At 44.0% G+C, this 15948-nt stretch overlaps 1 protein-coding gene across 1 annotated transcript in view; it reads right to left on the minus strand.

Moving 5' to 3' along the window:
- The window catches only part of LOC121578017 (integrin alpha-5), a 55893-nt gene that overhangs the window by 26694 nt on the left and 13251 nt on the right, over positions 1–15948 (minus strand). Inside the window, exons 4-15 of the mRNA XM_041892057.2 lie at positions 15682–15805; positions 14347–14408; positions 12354–12399; positions 10497–10622; positions 10124–10168; positions 7656–7699; positions 6676–6732; positions 2556–2608; positions 1363–1574; positions 911–1102; positions 782–827; positions 440–553 (exon numbers count right to left, since the gene is read on the minus strand). Of these exons, the coding sequence (XP_041747991.1) occupies positions 440–553; positions 782–827; positions 911–1102; positions 1363–1574; positions 2556–2608; positions 6676–6732; positions 7656–7699; positions 10124–10168; positions 10497–10622; positions 12354–12399; positions 14347–14408; positions 15682–15805 (1121 nt within the window). The remainder of the gene's footprint in view (positions 1–439; positions 554–781; positions 828–910; positions 1103–1362; positions 1575–2555; positions 2609–6675; positions 6733–7655; positions 7700–10123; positions 10169–10496; positions 10623–12353; positions 12400–14346; positions 14409–15681; positions 15806–15948) is intronic.

The following is a 15948-nucleotide window of genomic DNA, read 5'->3' on the forward strand; positions in this document are numbered from 1 at the left end:
TACACATTGCCTGTTTGATGGTTCATCTGAGGGCATAGCGGGATTTCTTATAAGCGTCCGGGTTAGAGTCCCGCTCCTTGAAAGCGGCAGCTCTACCCTTTAGCCCCTTTAGCTCAGTGCGGACATGGTTTAAGAGTGGAAAATGTACTATATAATGTGTCTTGGACTCAGTGTTGGGTCTATGCTCTAACACATTCACATAACACTTTATTTGAATTGATATTGTTGCTGAAGACAGTATCCCTCCTAGCAAGGTTGGTCTGAATGAGGCTACAGACACCTCCTACTCAATAAACCTGGTGGCCAGAAACATGACAGCTTTATACTACAGTACATTTGACATCACAAAGATCTAGCTGCCTCAGTTCACTGATGGAATATCAGTGGGGTTTCAACCAATCAGATTATTTTGAAAAAGAAAAAGGATGTATCAACGTACCAAGACACAGAGATAGTCTTGTTCCCATTGGACACCATACAACCCTTCTCCTCTGAGTTGATCATGGTAGGTTGCACAGTAAGAGAAGCACTGGCGTTGACAATAGGCCGAGCCCTGATAGAAAAATACCAACCAATTGGAAGATGTGATTACCTTGATTAAAAGCGTTGATTCCAATACAAAAATGTAATTCAAATTACATAAAGGTCACATATAAAACAATGCTTTCAGTTGAGGTACATGTTTAATTTAACAAATAAAATAAAAATAAATTGCTGTAATTGGTCAGCAAGCTTATTTGCATCCCCAATGAGCCAAACAAGTTCTGGTGAGAGCACATACCTGTACAGAACAGCCTTGTCAGCCCCAAAAGCACCTACGATGAGATCTGTACAAAGATGACACCAATATTAACACTAATAAGAAATTGTAAAAGGCAAAACAATTAAAAACAAAACAAAATAATTTTACCTGGGTACCCATTCTGGTCCAGATCTTTATTTCCGCGGAGGGCATAGCCAAAACTGGCAGGAAAGGTGCCAGAGGCCCATTGGCCAGCTAGAGCCTGAGTGGGCGTGTCCTTCAGCCCACTGGCGTGCCCGTTATAGATGAGGACCAATCCCTGTTGGTCGTCTCCTCCGAAGGGACAGCCAATTGCAATATCTAAGATAATCAACAGATAATCAACAAAGTTATGACACCTCATAATGGCTAATCCCCACTCCCTCTGCCCTGAGCTTAGTTATGTTCTTTCATGAAAGATGATAATCCCGTAGGCACCAAACGGGGGAAACTGACCCCAAAAAAGGGAGGGACTACCTTAACTTGTCCAATAAGAAATCCAAATTTTTGTTTTCTGTAGCAAAATGTTTTGCTACATTGTTCCTTAATAAATATGACCCAAGCTTTTCCAGAGTGCTCACCGTTGAAGCCGTCCTGGTTGAGGTCTCCCAGCGGGGCCAGGGAGCTGCCGAACCTCCCGAAGGCCTGGCTCCCCCCCAGGGGGGGCAGGCTGGGCTCAAACAGCAGGGGACGCCGCTGCAGGTACACATAGACACGGCCCACCTCCTCCCAACGCAGTCCGTCAGACCCCCTCCGCATGAACATGGGAGCGCCCACCACCAGGTCATCCAGACTGAGGCCGGGGGGGGGGGGGGATAAGGGGGGGGGAAAGTGAGGGGAGGGGAGGAGAAGTTGACTAGGTCCAATCCAAGGCCTCTAAAGTTGAGTCAGTGTGTATTAGTGTAGTGGGTGTGAAGGTCGATGTTGCAGATTTACATTGTATGCACTTAGAAAATGTCCTATCCCTCTATGGTGAGTCTTCCTGAGGCTCCTGACTATCATTCTAATAGGATAGTGTCCTATCCCTCTATGGCGAGTCTTCCTGAGTCTCCTGACTATCATTCTAATAGGATAGTGTCCTATCCCTCTATGGTGAGTCTTCCTGAGTCTCCTGACTATCATTCTAATAGGAGAGTGTCCTATCCCTCTATGGCGAGTCTTCCTGAGTCTCCTGACTATCATTCTATGATCATATCAACATAAGGCTTATGTTGGGATTCCATCCAGGGCAAGCACTTACTTTCCGAAAGCAGTGAGGTCTCTGTCTCTGTCTCTGTCTCTGTCTCTGTCTCTGTCTCTGTCTCTGTCTCTGTCTCTGTCTCTGTCTCTGTCTCTGTCTCTGTCTCTGTCTCTGTCTCTGTCTCTGTCTCTCTCTCTCTCTCTCTCTCTCTCTCTCTCTCTCTCTCTCTCTCTCTCTCTCTCTCTCTCTCTCTCTCTCTCTCTCTCTCTCTCTCTCTCTCTCTCTCTCTCTCTCTCTCTCTCTCTCTCTCTCTCTCTCTCTCTCTCTCTCTCTTTCTCTCTCTCTCTCTCATGCTGTCTGCCCAAGTCTGTCTGCCCAAGTCTGTCTGCCCAAGTCTGTCTGCCCAAGTCTGTCTGCCCAAGTCTGTCTGCCCAAGTCTGTCTGCCCAAGTCTGTCTGCCCAAGTCTGTCTGCCCAAGTCTTGCCATACCTGCCTTCTCTTTGTCTCTCTTTCTCTCTGCATCTCTCTTTGGCTCTCTCTTTCCTTCCTTTTCTTCATCTTTCTCTCCTTCTCTCCGTCCGCTAACTCACTTACCCGTCGTTGTTGATGTCAGTGGCTGCCACTGCGTAGCCGAAATAGGAACCCATCTGGAAGACATTAGAGCAGACAGATTTAGCCTGTAATCACACTGTGGGGCATAGTATATCTTTCTTTCTCCTTCATTCTCTCTTTTTATCATTCTCTCTCTTATATCCCCTCTACCCAGAAGCTTTCCTCTCTCTATTTGTCTCTATTTTTATTTGTCTCTCCCTCCCTCCCCCTCTCTCTCTCTCTCTCTCTCTCTCTCATATCCCTTCACCCCAGAAGCCTTCCTCTTCAATCAGGCCCCCAAATCCATCCCCTTCGGCTCCCTCTCTCCTCTCTGTTTTCTCCAGAGCTTCTGGAAGCTACATGAGCGGTAGAAGAGGGTAGCTAAGCGTTTGGAGGATGTGGAGGACTCAAGTTGCTATAGGCATCTCAGTGAGAGAGAGAGGATGGGTCACTCAGTGTCGTTATCTTTGACGATTTTATATTATGCCTTTAATGACAGACTATTGTCAAGAGTTTTATATTACAGCTATTCTCCTCTGGTGAATGACTTCCCCACACTGATTGAAAATGTGCAGGATGGGGTCCTTCTGTGAACTTGAGAGTTAGTGATGTTAGAACTACAGTAGTGTAGCTACCTTAACCCAACACCTAGCGACCTCGACAAGAGGTTCAGATCTCTTGGTGTAACGGTTAAGGTGTTGGGTTGACAGTTGCTGGACCCGGATTTGAATCCCAGTCTGGGCTACCCCCAGAATTCACTGCAGTATACTCTAACCAACATACAGCAGCAAGATTAACTTCATGATATGGCTACTTGTATGGAGTCATGTAAATGTATGGTACGGAGACATACTGTATACTGTACATCTCAATAATAAAGTGATTGAGGTGCCATAATATACTGAACAGCCAAAAGCACTGAAGTATGTGTCTTGACTCTTGGCTGCCGTCATTCTTTCAACAGCTAATGGCAGTTTTCTTGTGTTTCCACTGTAGCCTATGTGTCATTGTCTTGGCTGGGAAACTATGTAAGGCAGAAAACAGTCTAGTGCCCGTGCAGGCTGTCAAAGGGCAACGTGAATGCGGTAGGCGAAGTCAAACGCAGGACACCGAGCTACTGGAAACGTACTTTTACTAACAAAGTAACCAGAGTACAAAACAACCTCCAAACAGGGAGGAGAATACCCGCACAATAGCAACTGCCGAAAATGACGAGAACAATCACACACAACACACAATGAATGACAGAGGGTTAAATAGGGAATACAATACAACATAATAGGAAACAGGTGTACCCAATCAAGACAAAACAAGTCAAACACAGAAACATAGATCGGTGGCAGCTAGTACTCCGGGGACGACGAACGCCGAAGCCTGCCCGAGCAAGGAGGAGGAATGCCTCGGCTGATTCTGTGACACAGGCAGTCTTTTCTTTTGTTTGGAGTGGGTCCGCAAACTAAAACACTAAACCTCGTCAAAATTTTACATAACCGTCAAGACATTGAGCTTCAGACACAAATCTAACACAACCGTCAAGACATTGAGCTTCAGACCCAAATCTAACATAACCGTCAAGACATTGAGCTTCAGACTCAAATCTAACAACCGTCAAGACATTGAGCTTCAGACCCAAATCTAACACAACCGTCAAGACATTGAGCTTCAGACCCAAATCTAACACAACCGTCAAGACATTGAGCTTCAGACCCAAATCTAACACAACCGTCAAGACATTGAGCTTCAGACCCAAATCTAACACAACCGTCAAGACATTGAGCTTCAGACCCAAATCTAACACAACCGTCAAGAAGACATTGAGCTTCAGACTCAAATCTAACACAACCGTCAAGAAGAAATTGAGTTTCAGACCCAAATCTAACACAACCGTCAAGACATTGAGCTTCAGACCCAAATCTAACACAACCGTCAATACATTGAGCTTCAGACCCAGATCTAACACAACCGTCAAGAAGACATTGAGCTTCAGACCCAAATCTAACACAAGCGTCAAGACATTGAGCATCAGACCCAAATCTAACACAGCCGTCAAGACATTGAGCTTCAGACCCAGATCTAACACAACCGTCAAGACATTGAGCTTCAGACCCAAATCTAACACAACCGTCAAGACATTGAACTTCAGACACAAATCTAACACAAGCGTCAAGACATTGAGCTTCAGACCCAAATCTAAAACAGCCGTCAAGACATTGAGCTTCAGACCCAGATCTAACACAACTGTCAAGAAGACATTGAGCTTCAGACCCAGATCTAACACAACCGTCAAGAAGACATTGAGCTTCAGACCCAAATCTAACACAGCCGTCAAGACATTGAGCTTCAGACCCAGATCTAACACAACCATCAAGAAGACATTGAGCTTCAGACCCAGATCTAACACAACTGTCAAGAAGACATTGAGCTTCAGACCCAGATCTAACACAACCGTCAAGAAGACATTGAGCTTCAGACCCAGATCTAACACACCGTCAAGACATTGAGCTTCAGACCCAGATCTAACACACCGTCAAGACATTGAGCTTCAGACCCAGATCTAACACAAGCATCAAGACATTGAGCTACAGACCCAGATCTCCCGGGGGTCTGAGGTAAGCAGATACAACTATTTTTTTCTTGCTCTCTTTCTTTTTATTTCTTTGTTTACACAGCTGAGTCTGACGGTTCAGTCCAAGCACTCATGTGGAGAGAAGTCAACCTAAAGAGTCCGTCAAGTCAAATCCAGCCAAGAGTTTATTTCAGATCATTCTCCTTATGCAGTCAGCAGTCAGTTAGCAGTCAGTTAGCAGTCAGTAAGCAGTCAGTTAGCAGTCAGTTAGCAGTCAGTTAGCAGTCAGTTAGCAGTCAGTTAGCAGTCAGTAAGCAGTCAGTAAGCAGTCAGTTAGCAGTCAGTTAGCAGTCAGTTAGCAGTCAGTTAGCTGTTTACACAGCATGTTGTGCTTCTTATGCCCAGAACCCTCAACCCAAAGTTTTGCAATGATTTCCCATTGCAAGTAACAGCCCATGCGCCAACATGCACACATGCAGACACCGGTGTTGGGGAGTAGTGAACTACATGTAGTTCAACTAGTAATGTAATTACATTTTGCAGTAGCTTGGTGATAGTTGAACTAAATGCACATCTAAGTAGTGTTTTCAGTAGTTAACTGTTTTACCATGTAGTGGTGGAGCTATTTACTGGAGCTACACACTACCTTTTTTTGCAAAAAGAATAGAAAATATGGGTAACGTAGTAATTTCCTTTCTGTTTCGGCATCAGACCTGCCTAATTCTCACTTGAAACTTTGTTTTTGTGTTTAATAGGCTAAATTACACATTCTGTTAACATCTGACTCCAGAGTGATCTGTTCTTGCAATCTGTAGTCTATGACATTTCAGATTTACATATGATAATTTTTCACCAAATAGTTTGGATATAGTGAACTACTTTTTCAAAGTAACTTTAGAAGTAAGTACACTATATTTTTCTTAAGTGTAGCTTTAGTGTAACTTAAACTTGTTTCAGTGTCAAGTAAATTGGTAGCTTGGTCAACTATATTCTTAGAGTAGCTTCCCCAACACTGGCAGACACACACACAGACACTCGCATACAGAATCAGAAGCAAGAACAACAAACACACACACAAAAACTAAGCACACTTACATTTGTATAATAGTAGGGGTCTCGTTTATCAACCATGGATAATTTAGAAGACTGCGAGAGTATAAAGGCAACCATGTCACTTAATCCAAAAACCAATTTAGCGAATGAGGAATCCAGACCCTTTGGCACAATGGCGTGTTGGTATAAACAAGCTCCCCACCCCCTCAGTTAGCAACACAAAATCCTGAGTTAGTATGTAGCCGTTATTCTTTGTGAGTGTGTGTGTGTGTGTGTGTGTGTGTGTGTGTGTGTGCCTGCTGTTTCTGCCTCTGTTTCTGATTCAATCAGAACATATGGAACACATAGGCCTACGTAGGCTCACCTCTGACCCAGGGATCAGGCTCCATCACCTGGGGGCAAATTCCTTCAGCACCCCCGCTATATATACCCACATATCAAAACAGAGGCACCAAAAGTACAGTATAGCCTAGCCCCCTTGCTGTTAAGCAGATGTGCACCAACCTGTTCTCCGGTTAGGTTCAGCATGGATTTCAGATCTGTTCCATTGAGTATGGACACCTGCATTGAGAGAGTTGGGAAAAGACCTTCAGTTATCAACCATGATTGTAGTAGAACCATCAACAAAATGACTGGCCATTGTAAAACACGTGTTACACATGTATTTATGAATATGTATGCATTTTAGGGTTGTTTATGTATGTTAAATATATTTATCTCTTTAAATCTCCCTATTAATTCACTTCCTGCAGTGGATGTGAATGTAACCAAATAAAAATGTTTTACCGTATCTTTGTATGGATATTCCCCCTGTTTATATTTTGGCGTCCTCTCACTCCCTTTTTCTCTTTACAGTAACATACGTTACCTCTATGTCAGGGGTAGGCAACTAGATTCAGCCGCAGGCCGATTTTTGTCCGAGCGGGTGGTCGGGGGGCAGGAACATAATCATAATAATTTGTACACTGACCACAAGTAAACCCAAAAAGAGATTGTATTTGAAAATAACAATAATTTCTTACCTTGATTACACTGAGACATGATCACATACTGCATGTCTCTCTTTTTATTTGTAGGAATACTTGGGAACAGATTTCCTGAATACATTGTTTTAGCTGAATTCCTGGTGATTTGACAGTCTTATTTGACCAAAAACTAAAATATGTTTGAATACAATCTTTGGGCGGCCCCAAAAAAACCCACTTGCGGTCCGGATTTGGCCTGTGAGCCGCCTGTTGCCGACCCCTGTTCTATGTCATCCTTATGTCATCCCTATGTCAACCCTATGTCAACCCAATGTCAACCCTATGTCATCCCTATGTCAACCCTATGTCAACCTAATGTCAACCCTATGTCAACCCTATGTCAACCCAATGTCAACCCTATGTCAACCCTATGTCAACCCTATGTCAACCCTATGTCAACCCTCGTTAACTTGAATCTAGAATGAATTATGAAATATGTATAAATATGTGAGGACTTACTAAACCATACAGCATGAGTCCTTTGGGGACTCCGGTGACGAAATCTGCAAAGACAGAAAATGAGAATGAGAGAAAGGAAGTTTATGAGATTGGAGAGGGCAGTTGAGTCCAATAACCTCCAAATATGAACACACAAGGGTTCAAACTTTGCTGGTAATAACCCAGTGTTTAAAAACGGAAATGCTGAGGCTTGTTTGTTGCAGGTGCATGGGAATTCTATGATATTGTAGTGATACAGGCAAGCGCAGCGTGCAAGTTTTTATTTTCTTAAAAAATAAGCCAGTGTTGGAAATATTCCTGTTGTGGCTTTGAGTGACTTACTGAACTGGACAAGCTTCAGGGAAATATATTAGTGAGAGCCAAGTCGCTTTGTATTAAACGTGTCTTCTATACAAGAGTACTATCTGTTAAGTTCTTACTACAATAGACTAGAAAGACATGTGATAAGTACATTATTATCATATGCTCTGATATACTCACATGCTCTAATGACTAACACTCTAATGACTAGTGCTCTAATGACTAGCGCTCTAATGACTAATGCTCTAATGACTAGCACTCTAATGACCAGCGCTCTAATGACTAACACTCTAATGACTAGCGCTCTAATGACTAGCGATCTAATGACTTGCGCTCTAATGACTAACACTCTAATGACTAGCGCTCTAATGACTGGCGCTCTAATGACCAACGCTCTAATGACCGGCGCTCTAATGACTAATGCTCTAATGACTAGCGCTCTAATGACCAGTGCTCTAATGACTAATGCTCTAATGACTAGTGCTCTAATGACTAGCGCTCGAATGACTAGCACTCTAATGACTAGTGCTCTGATGACTAGCGCTCTAATGACTTATGCTCTAAGAGCGCTCTAATGACTAGCGCTCTAATGACTAACACTCTAATGACTGGCACTCTAATGACTAGCGCTCTAATGACTAGCACTCTAATGACTAGCGTTCTAATTATTAGCGCTCTAATGACTAGCGCTCTAATGACTAGCGCTCTAATGACTAGCACTCTAATGACTAGCGCTCTAATGACTAACACTCTAATGACTAGCGCTCTAATGACTAGCACTCTAATGACTAGCGCTCTAATGACTAGCGCTCTAATGACCAGCGCTCTAATGACTGGCGCTCTAATGACCAACGCTCTAATGACTGACGCTCTAATGACTAATGCTCTAATGACTAGCGCTCTAATGACCAGCGTTCTAATGACTGATGCTCTAATGACTAGCGCTCTAATGACTAACACTATAATGACTAGCGCTCTAATGACTAGCGCTCTAATGCCTAATGCTCTAAGAGTGCTCTAATGACTAGCGCTCTAATGACTAATGCTCTAATGACTAGCGCTCTAATGACCAGTGCTCTAATGACTAATGCTCTAATGACTTGTGCTCTAATGACTAGCGCTCGGATGACTAGCACTCTAATGACTAGTGCTCTGATGACTAGCGCTCTAATGACTTATTCTCTAAGAGCGCTCTAATGACTAGCGCTCTAATGACTAGCGCTCTAATGACTAACACTCTAATGACTGGCACTCTAATGACTAGCGCTCTAATGACTAGTACTCTAATGACTAGCGTTCTAATTATTAGCGCTCTAATGACTAGCACTCTAATGACTAGCGCTCTAATGACTAACACTCTAATGACTAACACTCTAATGACTAGCGCTCTAATGACTAGCGCTCTAATGACTAGCGCTCTAATGACTAGCGCTCTAATGACCAGCGCTCTAATGACTAATGCTCTAATGACTAGCGCTCTAATGATCAGCGCTCTAATGACTAATGCTCTAATGACTAATGCCCTAATGACTAATGCCCTAATGACTAGCGCTCTAATGACTAGCGCTCTAATGACTAACACTATAATGACTAGCGCTCTAATGACTAGCGCTCTAATGACTAATGCTCTAAGAGTGTTTTAATGACTAGCGCTCTAATGACTAATGCTCTAATGACTAGCGCTCTAATGACCAGTGCTCTAATGACTAATGCTCTAATGACTAGCGCTCGAATGACTAGCACTCTAATGACTAGTGCTCTGATGACTAGCGCTCTAATGACTTATGCTCTAAGAGCGCTCTAATGACTAGCGCTCTAATGACTAGCGCTCTAATGACTAGCGTTCTAATTATTAGCGCTCTAATGACTTAGTGCTCTAATGACTAACACTCTAATGACAAGCGCTCTAATGACTAGCACTCTAATGACTAGCACTCTAATGACTAGCGCTCTAATGACCAGCGCTCTAATGACTAATGCTCTAATGACTAGCGCTCTAATTATTAGCGTTCTAATTATTAGCGCTCTAATGACTAGAGCACATTAGTATATTAGAGCATAGGGAGTCTTTAGATGGTTAACTATTAGACAGAGCTATGGCGTAAGCAAACCCAAAGCCCAATCATGCTCGAGCAAGTAAGTCGGCACTGTAAATATGCTGCCCTCACCTTCAATATTATCTCCACTGAACTCCCCACCGGCAACAGAGTAACCTAGAGAGTGAGAGAGAGAGAGCGAGAGAGAGAGAGAGCGAGAGAGCGAGAGAGAGAGAGAGAGAGAGAGAGAGAGAGAGAGAGAGAGAGAGAGAGAGAGAGAGAGAGAGAGAGAGAGAGAGAGAGAGAGAGAGAGAGAGAGAGAGAGAGAGAGAGAGAGAGAGAGAGAGAGAGAGAGAGAGAGAGAGAGAGAGAGAGAGAGAAATGAGAAATCAAGAAAGGCCACCACTTAGAGCTCTGGTCAAAAGCAGTGCACTGTGAGGGGAATAGGGTGTCAGATGCAGCCTCTAGCTACTGTAGCTCCTATGAAGAAGTGGACCATGCTAACCGAGGTAGCTGTCGTCATAGCTCCCCTGCACCTGCCGAGTCTGGATCTGCCCAGTAACAGAGAGCAGGAAGTAGGAAGGGAAGTAGGCCTTGACAATTTCCTCTGTGGTGGCTGAGATCAGTTGACCTGTAAGCCGGAAAGGATGGAGAAAAGAGTCAGAGGTCAGGGGTTAAGACAAGAGCCGAGACTTTTGAACTATGTTTTTTAGCTGCACTAAAATGACTGTTGAAGTTTGGCCCTGTGGAGGGTGTAGGGGGTAACTTTGCCGCTTGGGGAACAATATGCCGTTGTCTGCGCAGGTTCTAATCCCGCCTTTCGCTATACTGACACACACAAATCTCTCTCCACTGTACCTGTCTCTCTCCACTGTACCTGTCTCTCTCCACTGTACCTGTCTCTCTCCACTGTACCTGTCTCTCTCCACTGTACCTGTCTCTCTCCACTGTACCTGTCTCTCACCACTGTACCTGTCTCTCTCCACTGTACCTGTCTATCTCCACTGTACCTGTCTATCTCCACAGTACCTGTCTCTCTCCACTGTACCTGTCTTTCTCCACTGTACCTGTCTTTCTCCACTGTACCTGTCTCTCTCCACTGTACCTGTCTCTCTCCACTGTACCTGTCTCTCTCCACTGTACCTGTCTCTCTCCACTGTACCTGTCCTTCTCCAACGTACCTGTCCCTCTCCACTGTGCCTGTCTATCTCCACAGTACCTGTCTCTCTCCACTGTACCTGTCTTTCTCCACTGTACCTGTCTCTCTCCACTGTACCTGTCTATCTCCACTGTACCTGTCTCTCTCCACTGTACCTGTCTCTCTCCACTGTACCTGTCTCTCTCCACTGTACCTGTCTCTCTCCACTGTACCTGTCTCTCTCCACTGTACCTGTCTCTCTCCACTGTACCTGTCTCTCTCCACTGTACCTGTCTTACTCCACTGTACCTGTCTTTCTCCACTGTACCTGTCTTTCTACACTGTACCTGTCTCTCTCCACTGTACCTGTCTCTCTCCACTGTACCTGTCTTTCTCCACTGTACCTGTCTTTCTCCACTGTACCTGTCTCTCTCCACTGTACCTGTCTCTCTCCACTGTACCTGTCTCTCTCCACTGTACCTGTCCTTCTCCAACGTACCTGTCTATCTCCACAGTACCTGTCTCTCTCCACTGTACCTGTCTTTCTCCACTGTACCTGTCTCTCTCCACTGTACCTGTCTATCTCCACTGTACCTGTCTCTCTCCACTGTACCTGTCTCTCTCCACTGTACCTGTCCCTCTCCACTGTACCTGTCCTTCTCAACTGTACCTGTCTTTCTCCACTGTACCTGTCTCTCTCCACTGTACCTGTCTCACTCCACTGTACCTGTCTCTCTCCACTGTACCTGTCTCTCTCCACTGTACCTGTCTCTCTCCACTGTACCTGTCTCACTCCACTGTACCTGTCTTTCTCCACTGTACCTGTCTTTCTCCACTGTACCTGTCTCTCTCCACTGTACCTGTCTTTCTCCACTGTACCTGTCTCTCTCCACTGTACCTGTCTTTCTCCACTGTACCTGTCTTTCTCAACTGTACCTGTCTCTCTCCACTGTACCTGTATCTCTCCACTGTACCTGTCCCTCTCCACTGTACCTGTCTCTCTCCACTGTACCTGTCTTTCTCCACTGTACCTGTCTTTCTCCACTGTACCTGTCTCTCTCCATTGTACCTGTCTAATAAAAAGGAAAAATGAGAGAGTGGGAATTCCCAGTATAGTGAACTACTGTACTGTATGCTATCTCTACATACTGTACTTGAGCCAATTCACAGAAATCCACACATGGTCCCAATAGGATCCAATCATAAATCTAATAGCGCACTCACCTTGCCAGTAAAAGCTTCCTGGTCCTCCAAGAACAATCTTCCCATCCTGAAACACACAGAAAACCACCACTCTGATGAGCACCTTAGGTATCAAGCAAGTTTTCAAACTTTTGAAACTCCATGTAAGTCTTATGTTATGTGGCTAAACATACAGTCGTGGTCAAAAGTTTTGAGAATGACAAGTATTGGTCTTTACAAAGTTCGCTGCTTCAGTGTTATGAGATATTTTTCTCAGATGTTACTATGGTATACTGAAGTATAATTACAAGCATTCCATAAGTGTCAAAGGCTTTTATTGACAATTACATTAAGTTTATGTAAAGAGTCAATATTTGCAGTGTTCACCCTTCTTTTTCAAGACCTCTGCAATCTGCCCTGGAATGCTGTCAATTAACTTCTGGGCCACATCCTGACTGATGGCAGCCCATTCTTGCATAATCAATGCTTGGAGTTTGTCAGAATTTGTGGGGTTTTGTTTGTCCACCTGCCTCTTGAGGATCGACCACAAGTTCTCAATGGGATTAAGGTCTGGGGAGTTTCCTGGCCATGGACCCAAAATGTCGATGTTTTGTTCCCCGAGCAACTTAGTTATCACTTTTGCCTTATGGCAAGGTGCTCCATCATGCTGGAAAATGCATTGGTCATCACCAAACTGTTCTTGGATGGTTGGGAGAAGTTGCTTTCGGAGGATGTGTTGGTACCATTCTTTATTCATGGCTGTGTTCTTAGGCAAAATTGTGAGTGAGCCCACTCCCTTGGCTGAGAAGCAACCCCACACATGAATGGTCTCAGGATGCTTTACTGTTGGCATGACACAGGACTGATGGTAGCGCTCACCTTGTCTTCTCCGGACAAGCTGTTTTCCGGATGCCCCAAACAATCGGAAAGGGGATTCATCAGAGAAAATTACTTTACCCCAGTCCTCAGCAGTCCAATCCCTGTACCTTTTGCAGAATATCAGTCTGTCCCTGATGTTTTTCCTGGAGAGAAGTGGCTTCTTTGCTGCCCTTCTTGACACCAGGCCATCCTCCAAAAGTCTTTGCCTCACTGTGCATATAGATGCACTCGCACCTGCCTGCTGCCATTCCTGAGCAAGCTCTGCACTGGTGGTGCCCCGATCCCGCAGCTGAATCAACTTTAGGAGATGGTCCTGGCGCTTGCTGAACTTTCTTGGGCGCTCTGACGCCTTCTTCACAACAATTGAACCTCTCTCCTTGAAGTTCTTGATGATCCGATAAATGGTTGATTTAGGTGCAGTCTTACTAGCAGCAATATCCTTGCCTGGGAAGCCCTTTTTGTGCAAAGCAATGATGACGGCACGTGTTTCCTTGCAGGTAACCATGGTTAACAGAGGAAGAACAATGACTTTACAATTAATTGCAATTCATCTGATCACTCTTCATGACATTCTGGAGTCAAAACTGAGGCAGCAGACTTTGTGAAAATCAGTATTTGTGTCATTCTCAAAACTTTTGACCAGGACTGTACAGTATGCATACAGTGGGCTGTTCCAGAAAGCATGATCATTCAGTTAGCCAGCTTACTTTGATAAGCAGACAGATATGTCTTGATTTTCTGAATCATTCAGAAAGCAAAACTGAATATGGGTTGTTTGTTGTTGAGTCAATTATACAATGCCAATTTCAAGTCTATATTTCTTGAAAGTTAATTGGAAGTTCATTCAGAATTTCTGGGACAGTTACCTGGCTAAGATTAAAATTACTTTATTGGTCAATTGCACACAAGGTCCAACCAAAATGTTACTTCCACTTTTAACCCAACCCCTCCGAAAAACACACATACAGTATATACACAGGTTTTTAGAGAGGTGCGGAGGGGCTACCTGCCGCCCCATACAAAAAATCTCTAACTTATTGATCCTGCTTTCTGGAACAGCACCCAAGAACATAAGGAGTTCTCCCCTTTAAACACTCAAAGATAATCTATTTTAAATTATTTGTTAATGAATTGTTACTTGTCCTCTTCTACGTACCTTGGTGAAGTCAGCACTGAACCCACCCTGACAGTAGCCCTGCCCTGCGGGACCATGTCTCTCTGAGGTAAAAGGAAGCGATGCAGAAAACATTGAAAAGGCCACCACCCAAATGGCCCATCCAGGGCCCGGTTTCCCAAAAGCATCCAAAAGGCTAAGTTCATCGTTAGAACCTTTGTAGGAGAATCGTTAAATATCTGAGCTGTTTCCCATTGTTATTTACGTTGCACTTGAAAAAAGTGTAATCTAACGCCTGCCTCAGACCACTCAGAACAGCTAAGTGCGCCGTTAGATGTTTTTTTGCCTTCCCGCGTCACTTTATTCACAGATCTCCGCTAAACATAGAATTACATGGTTTATCCGTTTCTCTGTGACCACCGATAACTTCACAAGAAAGTTGACTACAAATACAAAGTTACCAATGTCTTTGCAATTGATGCAAACAAGCAACATATAAGAATATGCTTCAAATAAAAACCGAGATGACTGCATTAAAATATATACAGTATGCTATAGGCCTATTTCAATCATATTGAAATATATTTAACTTTCAATCAATTGAGTTCTATTTTGCTACGGTCTGTAATTTGTCTAAATATATTTCATGATGTGTAGCCTAACGTGCGCAATAATAATAATAATATGCCCTTTAGCAGACGCTTTTATCCAAAGCGACTTACAGTCATGTGTGCATACATTTTTAGGTATGGGTGGTCCCGGTGATCGAACCCACTACCCTGGGGTTACAAGCGCCATGCTCTACCAATTGAGCTACAGAGGACCACCCAATGTGCCAATTCTGTGATTCAGTGCATTTTTATTGGGTAAGCATTAGAAAAAGCCGCCTCAATAATTGCAGCCGTAGGTGGTAATATCTCTCTAGGAGCTGATCTGTCGTAAGTATTGTGAAATAATTATAATGTTAAAGTAAGATTTGAATGGAGAAAGCTGATCCGAGAGTAACGCTTCCTTTATTTCGATCCTATCAGTATCGACACATGTTCCAACGATGGCCTTAGCGAACGTTCTCTCTGGTGGTGTTTTGAGAAAAGCTGGTTACATCTTCGGCCGTTGTAGGAAAGGTGCATCTTTAAAACTCTCGTAAGCGTAAGCTCCATCGCTATCGGGAAACCTGGCCCTGGGCAGTATCATAACATTGTGCGCAAACAAACCTCCCATTGACATCAGTGGTCAAGAAAGTTCAAGTTGGATCTAAAGTCAAGATTCGGCCCTCACCCTCACAAGACAAACCTGTGGCTGCATGTTTCGTCACTACTTCATTCAATTGACTTCAGGTACAGTATTTTGGATCAAGATGTCGTTGCAGTACTGTACCTGTGCGACAGGGGGCGTACTCCACAAACGTCTTGAGGTTGTCCACGGAGAGGTAGCAGGTTCCTGTGGCGTCCGAGAAGGGGGCGTCATGTTCCATTCTCCAGTAATACCTCGGGGCACAAGCCTTGGACACATTCAAGAGAGGAGTTAGACAAGATTAGAATTCAAAACAACACACAAGAACTTCACAACTATCAACTGTCGGATGTTGATAGGCATCACCGACACATAGTGAAAAGCTTTTTATGACTGGGGCTATGGTCGACT

This window comes from Coregonus clupeaformis, chromosome 12 (assembly GCF_020615455.1).
Source record: "Coregonus clupeaformis isolate EN_2021a chromosome 12, ASM2061545v1, whole genome shotgun sequence".
NCBI classification, from domain to species: Eukaryota; Metazoa; Chordata; class Actinopteri; order Salmoniformes; family Salmonidae; genus Coregonus; species Coregonus clupeaformis.